General features: G+C 42.0%; 1 protein-coding gene, 1 long non-coding RNA gene and 1 other non-coding gene across 3 annotated transcripts in view; all 3 read left to right on the forward strand.

The window, feature by feature from the left end:
• The window catches only part of LOC119469030, a 123,690-nt gene that overhangs the window by 58,323 nt on the left and 39,046 nt on the right, over nt 1-26,321 (forward strand). The window lies entirely within an intron of this gene.
• On the forward strand, nt 11,302-11,408 carry LOC119469031. Its single transcript, XR_005197854.1, has one exon. It is a non-coding gene; the product is annotated as a U6 spliceosomal RNA (small nuclear RNA).
• Nucleotides 19,264-25,511, forward strand: LOC108293840 (proteasome activator complex subunit 4). Its single transcript, XM_017515437.2, has one exon. It carries the CDS (start codon nt 19,279-19,281, stop codon nt 24,781-24,783), a length of 5,505 nt encoding a protein of 1,834 aa, XP_017370926.1. The 5' UTR covers nt 19,264-19,278; the 3' UTR covers nt 24,784-25,511.

Here is a 26,321-nt window from a genome sequence, read left to right on the forward strand (position 1 = left end):
CTTTGCTTAGAGGAGATACTCAGTATGTACATAGTGAGCAAATGTGTGTTTACTCCCTCCTGGTTTATTTCTGTAGTTGTATTTTTTTGACCGAGATTTTCTTTGAAGAACAGTTGGGGATAGATTCAGACATCAAGAGATCTGCTCTCACACTGACTGCAAGTTGGCTGGTAATTGTGGGCAGCATTCTCTTCAGTTTTTTTGCACATTAATTTGCTCATTGTAGGATGGAAACTTTCCTCCTCTTTCTCTTTCCTGTATTAAAAAACAATTTTTTTTTTTTTAGACAGGGTCTCGCTCTGTTACCCAGGCTGGAGTGCATTGGCGCTATCACAGCTCACTGTAGCCTTAACCTTCTGGCCCCATGTGATCTTCCCACCTCAGCCTCTCAAGTAGCTGGGACTGTAGGTGTTTGCCACTGTACCTGGCTAATGTTTAAGATTTTTGTAGAGACGGGGTCTTGCTGTGTTGCCCAGGCTGATCTTGAACTGCTGGGCTCAAGTCATCTTCCCGACTTGGCCTCCAAAATGCTGAGATTATAGGTGTGAGCCACTGCACCCAGACCCTCTTTCCTGGGTTTTATCAAAATGTTTGATGACTATGGGCATATTCCTTGTCAGAACAAATGCATTTGGTATGGGACTAAATGATGGGTCGTGGTGGGAGTGGATTCACACAGGCCTGACCAGATGTTTGGGTTACCAGTGTTACTGCTTGCAGAGAGGCAAAGGAGAAAAGGCAACAGATGGATGTGCCTGCATCCTGGATCTCTTACTTTTCTCAGCCATAAATCAATTCATAAATTCAAATAGAAAAAAATAGATGGTCTCCAAAGAACCATGGGGAAAAAAAAACCAAAAAAATCCTACAACAACAATTTTGAGTTACGGAAATAATTAGGATTTTTTTTTTTTTTTTTTNGGTTTCACCATGTTGGCCAGGGTAGTCGAACTCCCAACCTCTGGTGATCCATCTGCCTTGGCCTCCCAAAGTGCTGGGATTATAGGGGTGAGCCATCGCACCTGGCCATACATTTTACTTTTTAAAACTACATACCATGGAATACTGTTCAGACTTTGAAAGGAATGAAATACTGGTCGGGCATAGCAGCTGTGCCCCGAGACAGAGTCTTGCTCTGTCACCCAGGCTGGAGTGCAGTGGTACAATCTCAGTTCACTGCAACCTTGGCCTCCCGGGTTTAAGCAAATCTCCTGCCTGAGCATCTGGAGAAGATGGGATTACAGGCATGCGCCAACAAGCCCTGTTAATTTTTGTCCTCACCCCTGGGACCAGGACCTCCTCTGGTGTGGGAGGCATACAGTGAGCACCATGGACTGAAGCCAGGATGGTCTCAGGAGAGGTACTTCCCTTCCTGGCTACCTGAAGCCCTCAGTAGGGCTGTGCTTCTGGAAATGCATTCAAGGTCAGAGCTTCTAGTCCCAGTAAAGCGGATCCTCGGGAAGACACCTGACCAGAAGGAAATCACTGGCTTGGACGATCTGAGTCTGGGATGGGGCAAAAAACACTCCCGGCGGGGCCACCTGGCGGAATCCTGCTAAGGCAGCACCACCCAGAGACCAGAAATGTTCATTTGGGCGGTGGGGTGAGGGCGTTGGAATTGGTGACTGGGCAGTTGTCTAAAAATCATTGTGGGAAACTAAGGACTGTCTACCGCTGGCTTCCAAAATTCTGACGCACAGTAATATATCGTTTTGCATCTGCATACTTTTTCGAGACAAGGTCTTGTTCTGTCACCCAGGCTGGACTGCAGTGGCATGATCTCAGCTCACTGCAACTTCTGCTTCCAGGGTTCAAGCGATTCTCCTGCCTCAGCCTCATGAGTAGCTGAGATTACAGGCACACGACACCACGCCCAGCTAATTTTTGTATTTTTAGCAGAGATGGGGTTTCACCATGTTAGCCAGGCTGGTCTCAAACTCCTGGCCTCAGGTGATCTGCCTGCCTTGGCCTCCCAAAGTGCTGGGATTACAGGCATGAGTCACCGCACCTGGCTGCACCAGCATACTTCCACAAAAGAATACCACCCTCAATAGTTAATAATGGAGTTCAAAATAACTAGAAGAGAGGATTTTGCATGTTCTCACCACAAAGAAATGACAAATATCTAGGATGATGGATTTGCTAATAATCTTGATTTGATCATTGCACAATTTATATACGTATTGAAGCATCACACCACACCCCATAAACATGTACACTTAAAAACAAAATTTAGTTTTAAAAATAACACCCTGTATTACATGATGCTTTATATTCTACTCTATTCCTTTTTTTTTTTTTTTTTTTTTTTTTTTTTTTTTTTTTTTTTTTTTTTTTTTTTTTTTTTTTTTTTTTTCTTAACTGCAATTTTTAGTAGAAATGTGAATACTTGCCTACCACATTCTGTTGATATATTTACGGGCTTATTTTCAGAGAGGAAAAGTGAGAGAGAGAGAAAAATGGGGAGAGAAAGAGTAGAAAGGGAGAGAAAGACCTTCAGATACTTAGCTACTTGTCTGCATTAGAGAATCCCTTGAGACACAGAACTAAAATTAGCAAGAAGCAAATACCCACTAAATGCCAGAGCATACTTCATGGCCCAGAAGACTTGCCTGGTGCTTAGAGGTAAAGTCTGGCTCATTTGTTTCTATACCGAAGGCTAGTCTATGTCCCTGTTCTCCTGACATCATGTTCCCATAGCATGCACATGAATTAACTAATGATTGTGATGGAATTCTGTCCTTCTATGTCCAGCTTCAATCTGAGAGACACTTAAAGATTCTTGTCTTAAACTTACTCCAAAATAAAAATCCACTCTAGTCAATGGAGAAATTACTTTATAGGTCTATGGTATTCTCCATTTATGTTTCTTATATTAAGTCCTCATTTTTCTTCTGAGATAATGATGAAGTTTTACATATTTGTATTGCTTTATAATTTAAGTGCTTATCATCCATGACGCTGTGGAAATCTTACTATTCTGTGAGGAAGGATATTTTTATCCCATTTCACACACAGTTAGGAAACTCGAGCTTCTGATACTTTCCTGAAGTCTCTTGGCTAGCACTTGACAGAGCTGTGTCTGGTATCTTTACATGCAAACTCCTAGACCAGGATTGCACCATAAAATGTACCGACTATTAAACTGCAGTAAACCTGCAAATCTTCGTAGGGAAATCAATTGTGTTCTAATTTCTGACAACCTGATTTCAAGCAGAAATTAAAATAAAAAGTACACATTCAAATAAAAAAGCAGCTGATTATTGAACACTTACCATGTGTTAGGACTAGGAATTTTAAAGGTTTATTATCTCTGATTCTCGTGATGACTCTAGGAGGTAGGGCACTGGGGTCACTTCTGTTTTTCTAGATAAGGAAAGGGCTTATGAAAGTTAAGAAAATGTCAGAGGTCACACAGCTAGTAAACAGCAGAACTGTGAAACGAAGTCAGCTAGATGCGAAAGCCAAGGGCTTAACCACTCTTGTGATCATCAAGGAAAGTCCATCAAAGTTTGTTTTTTTTTACATGACAGAATAACAGCAACTAAAAATAATATTTATAGAGTGCTTCCTCCATGCAGACATAGTGCTATATGTTTTACATGCAATTTTTCATTGGCTCGTTACAACAAATCTATAAAGGAGGAATAATGAATTGCTCCCATTTTACAGATGGCACCACTGAAGCACAGAGGGATGAAATATCATGCCCAAGTTCACATGACTAGTAAGGAGCAGAGCTGGGGGCTGAACCCAAATAATGGTTCTCTCAGGATTTGAGTGTTTCCTGTTTATCCAAATGCCTCAACACAGTCTTGCTCTGTTGGGGTCAAAGTGTTGGAAGATGTGGGATTGCTCATTATGCTTAGGGCTCCTTGGGCATGTCAGGGGAGCATCATCCTGCCTCCTTGGATAAGCTGGTAATCAGCAAACTTTCCTATGTGGAAAGGAAGAATTTAATAGGAACTGTCTGCAAGGACTTTGTCATGGAGAGTCTGTCTGGAAATACCCGCATTTCTGGAGACTGAGCTGTAAATCTGCTTCAAACATTTGCACTCTAAGGCAGGAGTTTGGACAAGTTAGAAGTTTACTCCTATGAGTCTAAAGAAAGAACAAGGTTAGGTTAAGTAGCTATTAATAACAGTTGACAAAAAGAAAGAAAAAACATCTCTGGGACTGATCGTCACAGTCTCTTAAACCAGATTATCAGGCTGCCACTTGCTACTTATTTATGTTATTATTGTATTCAAGTTCACAGAATTGGATTGATCATAATAACCCTTGGCTTGTAATATATTGTCTACATTGGTCTTTGCAACTTGTTTATGGTGATTATTGTTTTACATCTTATTTTAAGCATAGTTGAGAACCTATTCTAATATAGGCTCCTGGGGATTCTGGACCCAGAACTACAGCATGGGCATGTGATTTGTCTGTGGAATATTGACCCACATTCTAGACATAAACCCTAGGAGGAATGGCTGTAGTTAGCCCTGCGACCCAGAACATGGTGGCAAATGGCCCTGCCACAGACATGAAGTCTCTCTCCTTTCCACCAGGGGTTAAGGTTTCAGGGCAGAGTCAGCTATGGGCTTGGCGAGGACATAGTATTTATGACATACTCTCCAAATTCCAAGGAGATAAAACAAACAAGTGGCATTTTCCAGGAAAACTGAAGCAATGTTTCCAGTGCCCTGAAAATACTCAGAATCATTCCTCGGCCATTTAAAAATGTTGCTCATGCCCTCAACCCTTTCTCTTGAGAGGCCAGTTGGGGCGAGGGCAGCAGAGCTGCTTCTCGTGGGAAGTCTTGTGGGACCTGCATCTTGCCCATGGTCTGGCTAGAGATTTTGCCTCCAGTCCTTAAGGGTCATTCATAGGGAGAACGTGAGGTTGCCTTGGAGAAAAATCTCTTCCCAAACCACCCATCTGGCAAAAACTGTCATACTAGTCTCTTTCTTCCTCATCACAACTTCTTTCTGCTTCTATGGAAAACATTTGTTGCAACTTTCCTACCCCCAGTCAAAGTGGATTTACTTCTGAAACCAAAGTGAGACCAGGCATTTTGATTCCAGCAGTTTGAGGTCATTGTGATCACTCCTTTTCTAAGGGCGTCTGGCTTAGTTTTCTTTTTTGGTTACTTGCCTCTAATTTAGCAGCATGTTACAGTGCCTGCTGTCACACTGACCAGTTTCAAGTTCCAACTTTTGAGCAGATACTGGGCATATAAATTGCATTTACCAGTGCAATTCTTAAAACCTCAGACAACATATTTAACTTGGGTAAATTTTAGTCTTCATCTGTGGCATAATGGCCACTATCTCATAAAGTCATTATGATAATTAATTCAGATATCCTTTGTAAGGCATTTAGCACAGCACTGGGCACACAGTGTATGTGCAGTAAATGTCTGTTACTGATATTACTGTGAAACATGTCCTAATATACTTGTACTTTTATTTCTCCTCTGTGGATGCCCTGAAAGTAGGACCTCTGGGTCCAAGAAAGTGTGTGTTATATACTTTAATATATGGTGCCAGATTATTATCACAAACGTCTGCAACAATTTGGAGTCTTACTATTAGTGAACAAGTGTAGCCATCTCCCTGAAAGCATACCAACCTTACGAGGAAATAAAGAATCATCTCAATTTTGGCTAATATGATGAGCAGAAATGATTTCTCCTCATTTTAAATTTGCCTTTTCCTGGCATCTAATAAGATTCAGCATCAATGCATAGATTGTTTGCCATTTTCAGATTCTTTTCTACATGTGAACAGGCCAGGCCTCTTCATAGTCTTTGTCTATGGGATTTTATAAATATTGCTATTTTAAGTATTAGTAATTTATAATAGCTGTTTGTGAGTTAAGGATATTATATATGTTGAAAATATATTTTCTCTCATTTTCCTTTTATGCTGTGCTGCCATTTATATTTTTCATATAGATTAATAATAATCATTTTTCTTTTAAGTATTCTGTTATTCACTGAACACTATTATATGCCCAGTATCTGCTCAAAACTGTGGAAGACAAAGGTGTTGTGGTTTTTTGGTCCTGAAAGTGGTTGCCCTTTTTATAGCATAATTTTCTTTATATATCGGCTTTTCCCTAATTAATTATTTTGAAGAATTAACCTGAGAGTAAACTTAGGTGTAAAGTTTTGCTCTCATTTGCATCCTCTCTTTTTTTCTCAAAGAAAAAAAAAAAAAAGAACTGTTTAAAACATATCGTGGCTTCTGATTTTGATTACCCAATCATCCAAGGATTAGTATCCAGAAACTTAAACTTATGGATATTAAGAAGCATAAACTAAAAAATACTTGCTAACTCCAGTCTCACAGCTTCATATTTTTGTAATCTATTTGAAGAATTTCTTAAAAACTAATAGCTCTTATTTTGAAGAAATACATTTATAAAATTCAGCAGTTCCTTCAGTTTCATTTCATTTTTTTTTCCCTGTCAAATCCAAGTTAAATTAAGCAGAATAATTTTTAAAAGAGTAGTTACTGATGCTACCTCTGGGTAGTAGAATTGGAATGATCTCAATGTGTTTGTGTGTATGGTATACCATATATGAGGCTGACCCTTGAACGATGCAGGGGTTAGGATTGCTGATCCCCTGCAGTCAGAAATCTGTGTATAATGTTTGACTCTCCAAAAACATGGCTACTAATAGACTACTGTTGACTGGAAGCCTTACATAAATAGTTGATTAACACATATTTTGTATGCTATATGTGTTATATACTATATTCTTACAATAAAGTAAACTAAAGACAAAATATTAAGAAAATCATAAAGAAGAGGAAGTGAATTCACTATTCATAAAGTAGAAGTGGATCATCATAAAGGTCTTCATCTTTGTCGTCTTCTCATTGAGTAGGCTGAGGAGGAAGAGGAGGGCTGGTTTTGCTGTCTCAGGGGCAGCAGAGGCGTAGGAGGTGGAGAAGGTGGGAGGGGAGGCAGGAGAGGCAAGCACGCTTGGTGTAATTTAATGGGAATACGTGGTAATTTCTGTCTGACTTGTTTGTTTTCTCATTTCTCTAAAAACGTTTCTATATGGTGCCAATTCTTCCACTGTTTGCTTTAGTTTCAGCGCCCGTATTATAGAAGGGTCCATGTTATAAGAGAAGTTAAAAGCAGTCTTGAATAATTGGAACCCTTCTGCTGTATTGTCTAATGTCAGTATGTTTCCTGGCATAGCTTCTACATCATCTTCCTCATTGTCTGGCACTGGTTCAGAGACACTCATCTCCATCAGCTCGCCTTCTGTTAATGCCTGTCGTATGGTGTCTGTTAGCTCTTAAATTTCTCCAAGATCCAGATCTTGAAACGCTTCACCCTCCACCTAATTTTTTTCTTTTGCCCTATCCACAATCTCTTTCAAATTTCCTTGATTGGTACTTTTGTCAGTCTTGTGAAGTCATGCACAACATCTGGACACAGTTTCTTTTCCAGGAGAAATTTGTTTCAGGGCTGATGGCTTTCATGGCTTTTTCTATGACAACAATAGTATCTTCATTGGTGTAATCCTTCCAGACATTTGTGATGTTCTCTATCAGGGTTCTCTTCCATTGCGCTGACAAATCTTTTCCATAGGGTACTGTGTGTAATAAGCTTTAAGGGTCCATATGACCCCGGGTCTAGAGGCTGAATTGGAGATGTTGTGTTCAGTCACAAGTGGACTACTTCAGTGCTCTTGGTGTTGAACTCATGGGGTTCTGGGTGGTCAGCGGCATTGCCCAATATCAAAACAACGTTAACAGGCAGTTCCTTACGGGCAGGGTACTTCCTGACTTCAGGGACAAAGCATTGACGAAACCAGTCCAGAAAAAGGGATCTTGTCCAGGCTTTCCACATCCAAAAGGCTGGCAGCTGGTGTTTCTCTTTTCCCTCCAAGCCTCAGGGTTAGCGGCTTTTAGATAAGATCTTTTTATAAACTCTGCTTGTGGATGCAGTTCATCCGCAAGTTTTTTCAAATTGTCATAAACCTCTAAAAATTCTCCAACCTATTTATTGAAAAAAAAATCTGTGTCTAAAAGTAGAGCCATGCAGATGAAACCCATGTTGTTCAAAGGTCAACTGTTAAAGATTTTCTCATTTTTCCACCAAGAATATGTACTGCTCTCATAACTGGATAAAGGACCACACAATTTAAAAAGAAAAATAGAGAAAGTCCTTTTTAATGCCCTCGCTTTCCACTAATCATTCCCCTCATGCTTGCAAACTCATTTTTAAAGGAACTTACCTTTTCTGGGATAGCATGCATAGCTTTGCATGTTGGGTACTCCTGTCTACAAGATCTTTAGTTTCTCTAAGATAGGGCCTGGGTCTCTCCATCATTTCCATTCTTCTGGTCCAATTCGGCTTGGCCTCCAGCTTCCCCTGCTGGAGGGGGTCCTGAGCAGATGCAGAGCCCCTTGTTCCCTGCACCCTCTCATAGGTGCCCTGCAGGGGGCGAGGGAGAGGGGTGAGTAGCAGGTTCAGGCCTGGGGAAGTGTGCTGATGAGAACCCGCATTGCAGGAGATTAATGTTCTCTAAACCAGCTCTTAGATTTTTGAAGTTGCATTGAGTATAAATGAAAGGCTTGAATGCTTACTTATGTGTTGAATCAGTGCAATAAACAACATGGTCAAATGGCAGAAACAGACTAACCTCTCAGTCTCTTCCCATTAACAGTATTTGTGGGAACAAAGCTGTTTTTGGAGAGTGGATCAAGTAATTTATTGGTAGAGGTTTGGGACATTGTCACAAGGGACCGGAAGGATAAAAAAAGCCTTTCATTGAAAGGAGAGCTGTTCATAATTTGATTCCTCCCCCATGAACCTCAGACCCTTCTCACAGCCACGCTATCTTGCAGAGGAGGAAACCTCTGAAAGGGAGAATGAGTGCAGAAAGTGGGAAGGGAGGAAATGGGGCCCTAGGAGCTTGAGATGAGGGTGGAACCTTGAGAGGCAGGAAGTGCTTCAACTGTACAATGAACCGTGCAGAGTAAAATTAGGTCTGGGCTTCCGTTTCCTTTCTTTGCCCCCAAATCTTGGCATTTTCGTGATTTTTGTCTAGGTCGTGCTTGTAGTATCTTTATTCCAAAGAGGCAAGGCTGTTTCTGATATTGTCACAGGCCCTAGCATGCATACTGTTGGAAGGCTAGCACATTAGAGTACACATACATCCCCAATTAAATATAACTTTTGTTGATAAATGTTTTGATGAGATATTATGTTGAATTGTGTGAAATCGCCATTTGTAAAGGTCAAAAATGGCCAGATATTAGCAGTTTCATACTGTTCAATGTAATGGCTTTTTTTTTTTTTTTGAGGCAGGGTCTCACTCTGTCACCCAGGCTGGGGTGCAGTGTTGCTATCCCAGTTCACTGCAGCCTCAGCCTTCTGGGCTCAAGCAATCCTCCCACCTCAGCCTCCCGAGTAGCTGGGACTACAGGTATGTGCCACCACACCCAGCTAATTTTTAAAAATGCTTTGTGGAAGATGAGGGCGGAGGTCTTGCTTTTTTGCCCAGCCTTGCTTTTAACTGGCTTCAAGCAGTCCTACAGCTTACTGGCTTCCCAAAGTGTTGGGATTACAGGCATGAGCCCCTGTACCCAGCCCTAATGACTTTGCCTTTGAAATCATTTGGCTGTAAGTGCTGCATTTAATTTACAATTTGCTATTATTTTGTCAGCATCCATTACATATGGGCTGGAATTTATATGAACTGAGAAATTCTAACCTGCAGATTGTGATTAGAGGTAATGACATCTTAAATGTTCAAGAGTACTAAATCAAACAATTAATGGAGTTCATATAATGTGGCATCTGTAAACATTCCATTAAACATTTATTCACTAGAGGCTCATCATTGTTTTTTTTTATTTTGGAGCTGTTGCAGGTTGGCTTCCTAAGGAGTTTCTGATGGAGAGATTAATGCGCCGGAGATTTATTAGTGGGGATACCAGGGTTAGCACCTGTGAGGGAAGGAAAGTAAGTCAGATTGTTCAGGGGGAGGAGCTGAGCCACAGTGTATTCCTGACTGATGACTGGCCTCTGCAGCTCTGTAGAGAGCTTGGAGCTAGGATGGCCCTTCTGTCATAGATCAGGCTGCCCTGGGAAGGGGGCGTAACCCAGGCGGGGCAGCTGTCTTCAGGTGAGGGCAATTCCAGAGCAGGTTGGCAGTTGAGGGCTGGTAGCCAACATTCCCAGCAGCTTGGAGGACAGGTCCTGCAGTCCTGCTGGGGAGCTGGGTGGCAAAGTAGAGCACCCGCAACAGCTGCCTATTTTTTTAAGGTTTTTATTAATCCGCTAGCACTGGGTCTGAAGGGCCCATGGGATCAAATGGCTCTGTTGGGAAAAGCTGACAGTGCTTGAGGCATGGATTAGGGGAAGAAAGGCTTTTAAGCAGACATAAGAGAAAATTGGACGGTGTTGGGCAGGGTGAGGTTTGTGGGTAGATGTCAAGGTAGAGAGCTCTGGACAGGAGTCAGGAATCCTACCTGGTTCTCCAGCTCCTACCAGTGCTCAGGTTACATCCCGACCAGACCCTTGGTGTCTCCCTTGTGAACCCAGGGGATGAGGCCAGACCTGGTGACTCCCATCTCTTCTCCTGTTCCTGGACACAGTAGCACTCTAAGTCTCATCTTTTGTTTTGCTTTGTTTTTTCAAGACTGAGTCTTGCTCTGTCGCCTAGGCTGGAGTGCAGTGGCGCAATCTAGGCTCAAGGTAGCCTCTGCCTCCTGGGTTCAAGTGATTGTCCTGCCTCAGCCTACTGAGTAGGTGGGACTATAGGTGCACACCACCGTGCTTGGCTAATTTTTGTATTTTTTTAGTAGAGTCGGGGTTTCACTACGTTGGCAGGCTGGTCTCAAATTCCTGACCTCAAGTGATCCTCCTATCTCCGCCTCCCAAAGTGCTGGGATAACAGGTGTAAGCCACCATGCCCAGCCCCAGTCTCATCTTGATGGCTCCAACATGGAGAAAATTATAGCTCCTAACCTGCCCTTTGAAGGGCTAAGAAACTCAGAAATGATTCAGATTTCAGTTAGGGAGTTTGTGAACCTTCTCCTGTCCGTGCTCTGACTCCTGGGTATTGGTGGGGGCAGAAAACAGCGGTAAGATCCAAGCCAGGCCACTTGATGAAGAGTCATGCCTATTTCTCCTTCCTCTCTCTCACAGTCCTGAGGAGGCACAGGTATGACTGAGACACTCCAATTCATTCCTGAGCCGCAGGCACAGATCACAGAAGGAAAGGAAGAGAACAGGGAGTGAAGCCAAGAGTTAGAAAACCAGGGACTTAAATAGCAGGCCCCCTTGCTTTGCGGTACATACACCAACACTGGAATGAGGCCGAGAGATTAGCGTGGCCCCTGTGGGAGGAGAACACGAAAATTCATGAAGCGTTTCATATGTTTTTCAGGTGCTGGTAAAAAAAATTCTGGAGATGGATAGTGATGAGGGCTGAACAACATTGTGAATGTACTTAATGTCATTGAACTGTACAGTTAAAAATGGCTAAAATGGTCAATTTTCTTATATTTTACCACAATTTTTATAAACGGATAAACATGATCCCAAGAGATAAAAGGCTACATATAGATATCATAAAGAGTAGCAAGCTATGAAGTGAAAGTCACAAAATTACATTAATGATGTCAACTATAGCCAGAAGAAAGGCAAATCTTGAAACCCCTGTGCAAGCCCTCAGTCACTGCATATACCATGATGTAAATTCAGAGTATTAGAATGAGCAGGCTCAGATGTCCTCTGGGTTCAGAGCCCAGCTCTGCCACTTCCAAGCTGTGTGACCTTGGACAAGACACCTAACCTCTCTGAGCCTGTTTCCGTATTCATAAAATAAAAATAACATCAGACTCACATATCTATTAGGAGAATCAAACAAGGTATTACAGGCAAGGCATTTAGCATAGTACCTGGTGCCTAGTAGACATTCATTACATGTACTTTCTTTCTCTTTCTGCAACTGCAGAAATGCAACACACAAATGCAGCGTGGTGTGGAACACAGAAACTAACTTGACAAACGGTAAGGATAAACTAAAACAAAAAAATACAGGTAATATTTGGGTAACAGTTTCTGGTAGAGGCAGACCACATGTAGCAAAAACACTCTAAATTGGTAAAAAAGACTTAAAAACTTCGATTAGGTGTAGGGTACTGGCCTTGCTGTTCTAACTAAGAAACTCCCAAATATAATGACTCGAAGAAGATGGGAGTTTACTTTCTCCATGTAATAACCCAGAAGTAAACTGCTCACAGCTGACATCATCGACACAGGGTTTCCATCTTTGGCTCCAGTGGGGTTGCTTTGGATCCTGACATCATTTAGGTAGTGGGAGGGGATAAAGGCCAGGGGAGGGGAGGAAAGAAATTTCTTTTCAGGACATGACTCAGAAGTGACACAGCTCATTCTCACCCATTGTGAACAAATCTACACGATAAAGATGCCAAGAGAGGTACACTTGAGCTCGCCAGACATATTCTCAGCTAAAACACAGGAGTGCTGTTGTTAAAGGCGGGACTATGGACGTTGCTGAACAGGTAGCCATCCCAGCCACATACCCACCTCCTATTTTCTCTAGTCTACTACTTCAGGCTTTCAAACAAAACAAAACAAAACAAGCTAACATAATCCCCGAAATATAAGCTCACTTTCCTGCTTGTTAATTTATTCAATAAATATTTATAGACTATTTACTATGTGCTAGGCACTATTTGAAACACTGAAAATTCAGCAGGACTGCAAAACAGATCAGGCTTCTGATCCCAGCAAGCTGTATTCAATAGGGAGAGAAAGTAAACAAATGAAAAACAGAAAAAATGGTAGATACGAATAAGTGCAAAGATGAAAATTAAGGCAATGAAGACACAAGCAACTGGGCGGCTCCTCCCACTGGGCAGTTAGGGAAGTCCCCGCTAAGGAAATGACGGATAAGCTGAGGCCTGGATGACCCAGCAGTTAGCCATTGGAAGAGCTGGTAGCAGAAAATGCCTACTGCAAGGACAAAGGTCCCAATGTGGGGGAAGATCTTGGAGGGTTTGTGGCATGATGGGCTAGTTTGGCTGGATTTAGTGAGAGGGAGAAAGAATATAAGACAGAGAGAAGGGATCAGAAAGGCAGCTGGGAGCAGGCTCGCAGAAGGCTTTGCTAGTCAGGGGCACTAGTTCTCTGGCATTTCCCAGCACTGATTGCAGTGTACACCAAGTAGGCACCCAGCGAGTGTTTGATGAATGGACAAACTAAAAGATAAAGACCTGAGGCTGTTGACACTCAACAGCTTTCCTTTGCTTTCCTTGGCAAAGATTAGGATTAACCTGTGCTCATCCCTTGCATACCTCTCACCCTTATTGCTCAGAACCTCCAGACCTCTTTCTCCTTGCAGGGTTGTTCTTAGTGTCCTTGGTAGCCCAGTGTCCCCTGTTTAAAATGGCCTTAGGGAAAGAATTTGAGAAAAAGACAGCTAGCTGAAGAAGATGATCACATCTCCTCTTCGGCTTTGTCTACTCTGTTCAATAGCTCCTGTTCTGATTTCTATCCATATGGTTTAACAGGCACCAGCCTGCCACTCTTGGTTAGGGGTAAGGTTGAAGAGGCAATGTAACAATGGTTGGTAATTAAGGCTGTGGCCTTTAGAGCCAGACTACCCGAGTAAGGTACCTACCCTTCTTGGCCATCAGTTTGCGTCTCTGTGAAATGGGGAACCACAATGGTTCATTACTGCAATATTGAAAGCTTTGAAACTAAGATTTTTAGTGACTCACTTGAGAGCAACACCTGTCCTGAGTTAATCTGAAACTCTTTGGAAGGAAAACTTGACTTGAAACTACTTATAATCATTACTTATTCCACTTTTTAAAGATTAGTGCATTTTGTTGATTAAAAGATAGCTGCAGACCCTTCCAGGGGAGTTAATTTATAATGTAATTTATAAGGGGCCATACTTCTTAAAATCTGAAAAATTTTGAATTCCAAGAACACTGGGCTTCAAGAATTTGGATAAGGGGCTGTGAACCATTACTGTGCTTCCTAAAACATGGCAGCTAGAACGAATATGAGCTGGCAATTGTGGTTAATGTGGCAGCTCCAAGCTAAATGGGGAGCAAGGAGGTGTCTGGATGTCATAGAGTCATCCCCCAAACTTGCATTTCACCTTTGTGGGTGACATGGTAAAATGTGGCTCAAATGATAGGAGGATTTTCTAAGCCTCACAGGAGTGTTTTTGTGGGGAGATCTTATGGTGCTCTGGCTCTGGCCATTTTCCAGCCAATGGTTTCAGAGGTGATTTCTGATAAATGGGGTTCTTTTGAGTCATGGCTCTGCATGGTGAAAACTTGGGCAGGTCACTCACTGCTCTGAACTTCAGTTTTCATCTCTATGAAACAAGTTAAGATTGATGACCTCTGTGATTACTTCCTGCTCCAACTTATTGGATTCTCCTTGCCTTTTGAGCATCACAGTTTCAGAGCACTCCAGGCCTTTACCTGGAAAGTATGGAGCCAGGAAAGGTGAAACTCAAATAGCCAGTAGGACTGGTGTACTTAACGTTGCTGTAGCAAAGTACCCCAGGCTGGGTGGCTTAAACAACAGAAACACATTGCCTCACAGTCCTGAAGGCTGGAAGTCCACAATCAAGGTATCAGTGGGGCTTGTTCCTCCTTGGGGCTGCAAGGGAAAACCTGTCCCAGGCCCCTCTTCTAGCTTCTGGTGGTTTTCGGGCAATCTTTGGCCTTCCTTGGCTTGAAGATGCATCACCTGGCATCTGCCTCCATCTTCATGTGGCATTCTCCCTGTGTGTGTCCAAATTCCCTGTCTGTGACACAGTTACATTGGATTAGGGTCCCTTCTAATGACCTCACTTCAACTTTATTACCTCTGTAAATACCCTATTTCTGAATGATATCACATTCTGAGGTACTTGCGGTTAGGACCTCAACATATGTTTTCCGGAGGATACAATTCAACCCATAATACCAGTTGTAATGCTTGGCTAAATATCTCTGCATGGAACTAGTGCAAAAAGTGAACTAAAAATAGGTTTTGATTTTTTAAAATCAGGTTGTATTTTTATGGAATACTCAAAGGTGAGTTTATCAGCTGTTATCAGATTTGAGATGTACTATCCCGACAAATGATTCTCTCAAAGGAAACATAACACATTCCTTTCTTTCTTCTCCTTACTTGCTTGTTCCCTCCATTCTTTTGGTTTCTAACTCCAGTTGTACTAATAAAGAAAAATCTGTTCTTTATTCTCTGGTTCACCTTCTAGAGGAAAAACGCAGCCAACATCCTCATGGAATCATTACTTCTGCTTTCAAAGCCTCCTTTCTTCCTCTCTGCTTTTCCAGGAACTCATAGAAATCTTGGGGCTGGATGAGCCCTGAGGTTTTTCTAAGCCCCTATCTGACTTGGATCTCTTGTACAACAGCCTGCCACATTTTTTTTTTTAAAGAAATGGTCTTGCTCTGTCACCCAGGCTGGAGTGCAGTGGCATGATCGTTGCTCACTGCAGCCTTGACCTCCTACCTCAGCCTCTCAAGTAGCTAGGACTATAGGCATGCACTACCACACCCAGCCAATTTTTAAATTTTTTGTAGAGTTGTGGGTATCCCTAGGTTGACTAGGCTGATCTCAAACTCCTGAACTCAAGTAATCCTTTTGCCTCGGCCTCCCAAAGTACTGGAATTACAGGTGTGAGCCACCACACCCAGCTGTCTGCTGCATTTTTAAGCCATCTCTGCATGACCTTTTCACCACTTCTGAGGTATACAATTGATGACTATAAGCATTAGGCAGATCTTTTTTAGGTTAAAATCCATGTCCCCATTCCGTCACTTCTGAGCTCCCTGGAGCGTGACAGAGCAAAGCCACTGCGTCTTCCAAGAGGCAGCCCTGGAAGTAACACCAGCTACTTAGCTCCAGGCTCCTTTTAACATTTGAGAGACAGACTTCTCTGGTACTCCTAGCTATTAAGCCAGTCAACTCCACGGTCTGTAACTAACTAGTAGAGTGATATAGGCTCTTTTACTTGAGTTATAGGTAAAAGGCTTGAATTTCAAGTGCCTGCTCTCTCAATTACTACCTTAACATTTTGGAATCTCAGTCTGTTGATCCACAGAATGAAGACCATAGTACTTGTGCTCATTCTTCATAGGATTGCTATGAGAGCAAATAAGATAATGTTTGTGAAAGTGATTTGTCACTACTACTGTAATTGCTTTTGCTGCTGCACTGGTAACTCTGGTTAAGATAGGACGTGTATAAGAAAACTCTCGCTGCAAGTTGCCTTGAGCTTCTAGGAGGTGACTGGGGACAGGATGTTGTGGGAAAGACAAGAGGGGTTATTCAGAGAATTCCTTTCTTAATCTGTGACCTAAGTTCTGATTTTTCGCTGGTTTATAGAGCTGCCTGGAAAATGGCCACGTTCACTTCTTAGAAGAAAATAGCTTCTAAGTGCATGTATGCTTTTGGAATGAGTTAAGCAAAACACAGAATGGCAGCCATCATTTGGATTCTCTCTGTCATCCAAAGCAAGAACTAGGTCCCCTTCCATTTCAGACTTTAAGAAGAAAATGGACAAAAGAGAGTTATGTAATAAACTATAAGAAAAGAAAGTGCTAGGGGTTTATTCCCTCCTGGCCTACTCTTTCTCATGTACCTCCCTCCCAGCATTAAGCAGAACAAAAGCACTGTGTGTGGACAAATTACAGGTGAAATTGTTGATAGACCAAGGAGGGACTCTCCCTTTCAGATGTGGACCTGAGGCCTGGGGGCTCCCCCTGGTATGGCCAGTTGGGCCCTTTCCACAGACCCACAGCCTCCGTTCCACCCCTGTGGTTTGCAAAGTGAGTTTCTCACCCTGCCGGGCCTCCTGTTGCCCTGCTCTAGTCAAAGTGAGCGTTTGGCAGTGCTTTCAGTCATTCTAATGAAGAGAGAAAGGAGGTTGCTTTCAGGTGCCTGAGGGCCTGGCGTCTGCGGTGCTTACACATGAGTGATTTTAATGTCCAGAGAATCATATCAGGAGCTAATTAAAGCCAATCCTAAATTATTTATCTGGGACAGATTTCTGTTCACTCTTTTGTTCAAGATAAAAAGATTGCTGCTCCAATATTTTAATAAAATATCTTAATAAATTTCAAACGTGTGCTTCTGTGCCTTCCTGATATCCTAGCGATGATTCCTTGTTTTGGATCTGACCTTGGTCTAATAGAGCTACAGGGTTTCCCCAGGTGCTTGCTACCACCAGGTGTAGTCAATTAAAAAATAGTCTTGAGGTATTGGTGAAACCATCTGCTGGTGGTATGAATATATATTTAGAGATAACAAGAGTAAGGACTTTGAGCCTTTATCTAAGAATATCACAAATTAAGCAGAATATAAAATACACAGTTTTTAAAGGTGAAGGAACCACATTGGAGTAGTAATTCTCAAGCTTTGTTATTTATCCCAGTGGTCCCCAGTGTGGCCTTTTCAAACCTGGTTTTTGAAAAAGCTCCACTGATGTTTCTGATAAGTTCTACTCTACTACGATAGTAATTTATGTGTTCTAATTCAAACTTTGCCAGCCCTGGCCTATCAAAATGTGATGTTATTTGCATTAAACCAAATTATTTTCAATATTATTTATAAACCACAAGCTGAACTTACTTTGTGCATACCTTTTTTTTTTTTTTTTTAAAGAGTCAGGGTCTCACTCTGTCACCCAGGCTGGAGCTCACTGCAGCCTTGGACTCTCAGGCTCTCAAGGGATCCTCCTGCCTCAGCCTCCTCAGTAGCTAGGACTACAGGAGTGCACCACCACACCCAGCTAATTTATTTTACTTTTTGTAGAAATGGGGTCTTGCTACGTTGCCCAGGCTGGTCTTAAACTCCTGACCTCAAGCAATCCTCCTGTCTCAGCCTCCCAAAGCACTGAGGTTACAGGCATGCACTACCATGCCCAGCCTAGTCATTGCAAGCCTTTTAAAAATTTAGACTAAGTTATCAAATCTTAGGTAAGGTATTCTCTTGCTCACGGGCAAACTAATTTCTCCTTCCTCCCTTGTTTTTATTTCTTTTTAAAGTTTTTAATTCTCTTATAGTAAAAAAAAAAAAAAAAAGCCTTAGTAGGGACTAATTTGAGAAAAATCATTTCAATGGTCATGCACATGTGATTTCATGTATACAGCTGTGTTAGTCTGGGTTTTTTGGGTTGTGGCATCAAAATCCACCTCACACTAGCTCAAGCAGAAAATGAATGTATTGGCTCATGTAGCTGCAAAGTCCAAGGATGCAGCTGCTTTAGCTAGAGTCAGAGATTTCATTAATCACTCCAACTGCCTTCACAATCTACACCCCCTTTCTCCCATTGCAAATAGGCTTCCTCCACATGGCTAAGAGAAGTGGCTACCAGCAACCTGAGATTTACAATCCGGAGCTAAGTGACCCCAATAGAAAAATCTCTCTCCTAAAATCTATATATCAGCTGCAAAGAAGGCTCCATTTATTAACCCCTCCTAGGAACACATCTCACTGCCGGTGATGGTGCACAGAGATTGACAGCACCACTTAGACCACACAGAGTGGGGGAGGCGCTCTTCAGAGAAAAGATAGAGTCATCTGTGGAACAGGGGTTGGCAAACTTTCCTGGAGAGGGCCAGACAGTAAATATTTTAGGCTTTATGAGCTACATACCATCTCTACTGCTAATTCTTCTCCTACTAAGCTTGCTTAGTACTACACCAAGGAACAAGTACTGGGAGTAGAATAAAAATTGTGCAGAAAAGGACAATAGGGACAAAGAAAAGAAGGAGAGAAGAAAAGCAGGGGAGGGTGCAGAAGCTCATATTTAGAAAGTCTTCAGGCTACATTTCTCATCACAACAAAACAGGAAGTTCTAGAGATATGAAGCTGGAAAATCTATCCTTGGCTATCCATCCTTTGTAAAAACAAAAAGAAAAAAAATTTATTTCACTTAAACATAGCCATAGAAACAAGACCATGATAAATGTCCATACAAAGTTCTTATTTAGAAAAATGTAATAAGGAGCAGAATAACATTCCTTTAGACTATCACCTCCTCCCACTACGCCGTCGCCCCGTCCCGCCCCGGAAGTGACTTGAGGCAGGTCCGGAACCTCTGGGCCCCTCGGCTGCAGCGTCACCAGCCGAACCGGCGCGGGGCGGGCAGAGCGATCGCTGCCGCCGCCAACGAACCAGGAACCAGGCCGGGCCCAGCAGCACGCCGGCCAGGGAAGGGGGCCTAGTGATCGGTCCGAGGACTACGGGATGGGGCCGCCAGTGGCCGCAAGGCGGCGACGACGCGGAGGAGGCGGAGCCCGCAGAGGGAAGGGGATTGTCTACAACAAGCTGCTACCCTACGCCGAGCGCCTAGACGCCGAGTCCGACTTGCTGCTGGCCCAGATCAAATGCAACCTGGGCCGGGCCATGCAGCTCCAAGAGCTATGGCCCGGGGGCCTCTTCTGGACCAGGAAACTCTCCACGTATATTCGACTTTATGGGAGAAAATTTAGCAAAGAAGATCATGTTCTTTTTATTAAGTTATTGTATGAGCTGGTATCAATTCCAAAACTGGAAATCAGCATGATGCAGGGATTTGCCCGCCTTTTGATCAACTTGTTAAAGAAAAAGGAACTTCTTTCAAGAGATGATTTGGAGTTACCCTGGAGACCACTTTATGACGTGGTAGAAAGAATCTTATATTCGAAGACAGAGCACCTGGGATTAAATTGGTTTCCTAATTCTGTAGAAAATATTCTCAAAACACTCGTGAAAAGCTGCCGACCATACTTTCCAGCAGATGCCACTGCTGAGATGCTAGAAGAATGGCGACCTTTAATGTGCCCTTTTGATGTAACAATGCAAAAGGCCATCACTTATTTTGAAATATTTCTTCCTACCTCCCTTCCTCCAGAACTTCATCATAAAGGTTTTAAACTTTGGTTTGATGAATTAACTGGCCTTTGGGTTTCAGTGCAAAATCTCCCACAGTGGGAGGGGCAGCTAGTAAATCTCTTTGCTCGATTGGCTGCAGATAATATAGGGTACATAGATTGGGATCCATATGTACCAAAGATATTTACAAGAATTCTGAGAAGCTTGAACCTACCAGTGGGAAGCAATCAAGTGTTAGTCCCAAGATTTTTAACAAATGCTTATGATATAGGTCATGCTGTAATGTGGATCACCGCCATGATGGGTGGACCAAGTAAGCTAGTGCAAAAACACTTAGCTGGTTTGTTTAACAGCATCTCATCTTTTTACCATCCTTCAAATAATGGGCGCTGGCTGAACAAGTTAATGAAACTACTTCAGCAGTTGCCAAACAGTGTTGTTAGAAGATTGCACCATGAAAGATACAAGAAGCCCTCTTGGTTAACTCCTGTGCCTGATAGCCACAAGCTTACTGATCAAGATGTTACAGACTTTGTACAATGCATTATTCAGCCTGTCCTCTTGGCTATGTTTAGCAAAACTGGTAGTCTAGAAGCAGCCCAGGCTTTGCAGAATCTTGCACTCATGAGACCTGAATTAGTAATACCCCCTGTACTTGAAAGAACGTATCCTGCATTAGAGACATTAACAGAACCTCACCAGCTCACAGCTACTTTAAGTTGTGTAATTGGAGTAGCCCGCAGTTTGGTATCAGGGGGCAGATGGTTTCCTGAAGGTCCAACACATATGCTACCTTTGTTGATGAGAGCATTGCCTGGGGTGGATCCAAATGACTTTAGTAAATGCATGATCACATTCCAGTTCATAGCAACATTTTCGACTCTGGTGCCTTTAGTAGATTGTTCATCTGTACTACAAGAAAGAAATGACCTCACAGAAGTGGAACGAGAGCTTTGCTCAGCCACAGCTGAATTTGAGGATTTCGTCTTACAGTTTATGGACAGATGCTTTGGACTTATAGAAAGTAGCACATTGGAGCAAACAAGAGAAGAGACAGAAACTGAGAAAATGACACACTTGGAGAGTTTGGTCAAATTAGGTCTGTCTTCTACGTTTAGTATAGTCCTCACCCAGTGTTCCAAAGAAATATTTATGGTGGCCCTTCAGAAGGTTTTTAATTTTTCTACGTCACATATATTTGAAACAAGAGTAGCAGGTCGCATGGTGGCAGACATGTGCCACGCTGCTGTAAAGTGCTGCCCAGAAGAATCTTTGAAGCTCTTCGTTCCTCACTGCTGCAGTGTTATAACTCAGCTTACAATGAATGATGATGTATTAAATGATGAAGAGCTAGACAAGGAATTACTGTGGAATCTTCAACTTTTGTCTGAAATTACTCGAGTGGATGGAAGGAAGTTGCTTCTTTATAGGGAGCAGCTTGTAAAGATTCTCCAAAGAACCCTGCATTTAACCTGTAAGCAGGGTTACACTCTGTCTTGTAACCTTTTGCATCATCTTCTTCTTTCTATCACACTTATCTACCCTACAGAATACTGCAGTGTGCCAGGTGGCTTTGACAAACCTCCTTCTAAATACTTTCCTATCAAGGACTGGGGCAAACCTGGGGACTTGTGGAATCTGGGAATCCAGTGGCATGTTCCTTCTTCAGAAGAAGTGTCTTTTGCCTTTTATCTTTTGGACTCCTTTCTTCAGCCTGAGCTCATCAAACTTCAGCACTGTGGGGACGGCAAACTTGAAATGTCTAGAGGTGATATTCTACAGAGTCTGACTATAGTGCACAACTGTTTAATTGGCTCTGGAAACCTCCTACCTCCGTTGAAAGGAGAGCCAGTTGCTAACTTAGTACCAAGTATGGTGTCCTTGGAAGAGACAAAGTTGTATACTGGACTTGAATATGATCTGTCTCGAGAGAACCACCGAGAAGCAATCGCTAGAATTATAAGGAAACTTCTTAACCACATACTTGATAATTCAGAAGATGATACCAAGTCATTGTTTCTTATTATAAAGATTATTGGAGACCTTTTGCAATTCCAAGGATCTCACAAGCATGAATTTGACTCCCGATGGAAAAGCTTCAACTTAGTAAAGAAAGCAATGGAAAATCAGCTCCATGGGAAAAAACAACATATCAGAGCACTGTTGATTGATAGAGTAATGTTACAGCATGAGCTACGGACACTAACTGTTGACGGTTGTGAATATAAAAAGATACATCAAGATGTGATCAGAGATCTTCTTCGCTTATCTACAAGTTCATACAGTCAGGTGAGAAATAAGGCTCAGCAAACATTTTTTGCTGCCTTGGGAGCATACAACTTCTGTTGCAGAGATATAATTCCCTTGGTTTTGGAGTTCTTACGGCCTGACAGACAAGATGTCACACAGCAGCAATTCAAGGGTGCCTTGTATTGTCTCCTTGGAAATCGCAGTGGTGTGTGCTTGGCAAACCTTCATGATTGGGACTGTATTGTACAGACTTGGCCAGCGATTCTTTCTTCAGGGCTTAGCCAAGCAGTGTCCCTGGAAAAGCCATCAATAGTGAGACTGTTCAATGATCTTGCAGAAAAGATTTATAGGCAGTATGAAACAATTGGCTTGGACGTCACAATTTCAAAATCATGTGTTGCAATCGCGGAATCACTTCAGCAGTCAAAAAACCCCTCTATCAACCAGATATTGCTTAGCTCAGAAAAAATTAAGGAAGGAATGAAACGCCAACAAGAAAAGAATGCTGATGCTGTAAGGAACTATGAAAATTTGGTAGACACCTTGCTAGATGGTGTGGAGCAAAGAAACCTGCCCTGGAAATTTGAACATATAGGCATTGGGCTCCTGTCTCTACTGCTGAGAGATGACCGAGTGCTGCCTCTTCGCGCCATACGGTTTTTTGTTGAGAATCTCAACCATGATGCAACCGTAGTTCGAAAGATGGCTATCTCAGCTGTTGCCGGTATCCTTAAACAGCTAAAAAGAACTCACAAAAAGCTGACCATTAACCCCTGTGAAATCAGTGGATACCCTAAACCCACCCAAATTATTGCTGGTGATAGGCCTGATAATCACTGGTTGCATTATGATAGCAAAACTATACCAAGAACTAAAGAAGAATGGGAGTCGAGTTTCTTTGTGGAAAAAACTCATTGGGGATATTATACCTGGCCAAAGAATATGGTTGTTTATGCTGGTGTGGAAGAGCAGCCTAAGCTTGGCAGAAGCAGGGAGGATATGACAGAGGCAGAACAGATTATATTTGATCATTTTTCTGATCCCAAATTTGTTGAACAGTTAATTACTTTTCTATCATTAGAAGACAGAAAAGGAAAAGATAAGTTTAATCCACGACGTTTTTGTCTCTTCAAGGGTATATTCAGGAATTTTGATGATGCCTTCCTGCCAGTTCTGAAGCCCCATTTAGAACGTTTGGTTGCAGATTCACATGAAAGCACCCAGCGCTGTGTTGCAGAAATTATAGCTGGTTTAATCGGAGGTTCTAAGCACTGGACATTTGAAAAGGTGGAGAAGCTGTGGGAGCTTCTGTGCCCTCTGCTTAGAACAGCACTGTCCAACATTACCATAGAAACTTACAATGACTGGGGAGCTTGTATAGCAACATCCTGTGAAAGCAGAGATCCCCGGAAACTTCATTGGCTTTTTGAACTTCTGTTGGAATCACCATTGAGTGGAGAAGGAGGATCCTTTGTAGATGCGTGTCGACTTTATGTACTACAAGGTGGCCTTGCCCAGCAAGAATGGAGGGTGCCTGAACTATTGCACAGACTACTGAAGTACTTGGAACCCAAACTCACCCAGGTTTACAAAAATGTCAGAGAAAGAATAGGAAGTGTGCTGACCTACATATTCAGGATAGATGTTTCTTTGCCAAATACTGCACCAACCATGTCGCCTCATGTCCCTGAGTTTACTGCTCGAATTCTGGAGAAATTGAAACCTCTCATGGATGTGGATGAAGAAATTCAGAACCATGTTATGAAGGAAAATGGAATTGGTGAAGAAGATGAACGAACTCAGGGCATTAAACTCTTGAAAACCATATTGAAATGGCTGATGGCAAGTGCAGGAAGATCCTTTTCTGCAGCAGTCACAGAACAACTTCAGCTTCTGCCTTTGTTTTTTAAGATTGCCCCAGTGGAAAATGATAATAGCTACGATGAACTGAAAAGAGATGCAAAGTTATGTTTATCATTGATGTCTCAGGGGCCGCTTTACCCTCATCAGGTGCCTTTGGTACTTCAGGTGCTAAAACAAACAGCAAGAAGCAGTTCTTGGCATGCAAGATACACAGTACTGACCTACCTCCAGACCATGGTATTTTACAACCTCTTTATTTTCCTAAACAGTGAAGATGCAGTTAAAGATATCAGGTGGCTGGTTATAAGTCTTTTGGAGGATGAACAACTAGAGGTTCGAGAAATGGCTGCCACCACCTTAAGCAGCCTGCTGCAGTGTAACTTCCTCACCATGGACAGTCCTATGCAGATTCATTTTGAGAAGCTTTGCAAAACAAAACTACCTAAGAAAAGAAAGCAAGACCCTGGTTCTGTAGGAGATACCATTCCTTCTGCAGAGTTGGTCAAATGCCACGCTGGGGTGCTAGGACTTGGTGCATGTGTCCTTTCTAGTCCTTATGATGTTCCCACCTGGATGCCCCAGCTCCTCATGAATCTCAGTGCACATCTAAATGATCCTCAGCCTATTGAGATGACTGTGAAAAAGACCTTATCCAATTTCCGAAGGACTCACCATGACAACTGGCAGGAACACAAACAGCAATTCACTGATGACCAACTGCTTGTTCTCACCGATCTTCTTGTGTCACCATGCTATTATGCATAGACAGATGACTAGTCCTCACTTCAGGCTCTTTTCTTCAAAAACTCCACACCCTCAGGTACCATCTGTGGTGGCTGTCTGCAAGTTTTAAAACTGCCTCTGCTGAGGTCTCATCATTTTGGTGGTTTCTGTGTTAGATCTCATTAGTCTGCGTTCCACAGCTTCTCAGTTGCTATTTATTTGATTTCCTAACTTGTCCGGAAATGTTTCCAGAATACTGATCACTTTTTTTTTTTTTTTTTTGAGGCATCTGACAAAGTCACAAAGTCTCAGACTAGAAATAATTACCCAGTATGATCATGGCATCCAAGACCAGGATCTAGGAGCTCATTAAGAAACAATTTACTTGGAATGGAGAATACCCATCTGTAATACAGGTCCTGTCATTTCATTCATCTCAAATTATTTTGAATTATTCCCAAATGGCTGCCAGATTTAGATGGTAGTCAGGCTGTGGGCCGTTAATCTGAAGCCTTGAGAGCCTTGGGTCTGGGGAGCCTTGAAGAGGGAAGGAAAAGAGGGCAAGTCTTGAACCTAACCAGTGACCTGATGGATTGCTCGACTGGGACACAGAGTGAAGTCTGTATTTGTGCACCTCCCGCAGATTGGAGTTTTTGGTGCTGAATAGAGGCAGTTGCTAAAAAATTGGGGATTTGGTGAAGAAATTTGATTGTTGTGTGTATTCAATGTGTGATTTTAAAAATAAACAGCAACAACAATAAAAATCCTGACTGGTTGGTTTTTCCCTGTATTCTTTACAACTATTGTTTGACCCTCTTAAAACTGTTACCACCTAAATGGAAGACTGCTGTGTTTGTGGATATTTTGTAATTTTTTTCTTTTTATTTTGTTCTCTTTTATTTTGCCTGCAGAATCGTTGAGAGACTAATAAGGCTTGATATATAACATATATTAAACAAGTCAATTAAATAAATGTAAAAGATGAATAAACTGTAGAGATAGCATTGACAAGACTTTGTACAGATGCAACCTTTTACACAACGTCATTGTGTAATTTGTAAAGATCCACATGTAGTTCTTTATTATAGTGATTTTGGGCTTTTCTACCCACTGAATGCCATTTTTTGTGTTTTTAAATTATTTTCTTTATCTTTTCTTGTTACAAAAACTGAGATGTGGGGTTTTCTTTCCTTTTTCTTTTTTCCAGTTCATTTATCATTAGAATGTCTGAACTTTTATGTAACATTTTTGTGTGCATCTCTCAGTGTTAACATCACATGTTTGCCTATGACAAATTTATGGAGTGAAAGGTAACTTCTAGGTTGAAATAATTCACAAATTGGTGAATGTCATCTTGCAACACACCCTGTACAGTCTTCCTTAAAGGAACACTAAAGTATATTTTTAGTATCTACATGCTGAATGACTCAATACAGACCTAAGCACAGCAATGGTCCTGGTACAGTATTTAAGTATCAGCATACACAAGCATAATCCCTGTATAGAGTAGTGCCAAACTGATTATTTCAATTGTATAACTAGTTTAAAACCCAATAAATATATATATATTTTTAAAAAGA

Source organism: Cebus imitator, unplaced genomic scaffold (genome assembly GCF_001604975.1).
Source record: "Cebus imitator isolate Cc_AM_T3 unplaced genomic scaffold, Cebus_imitator-1.0 Scaffold550, whole genome shotgun sequence".
NCBI classification, from domain to species: Eukaryota; Metazoa; Chordata; class Mammalia; order Primates; family Cebidae; genus Cebus; species Cebus imitator.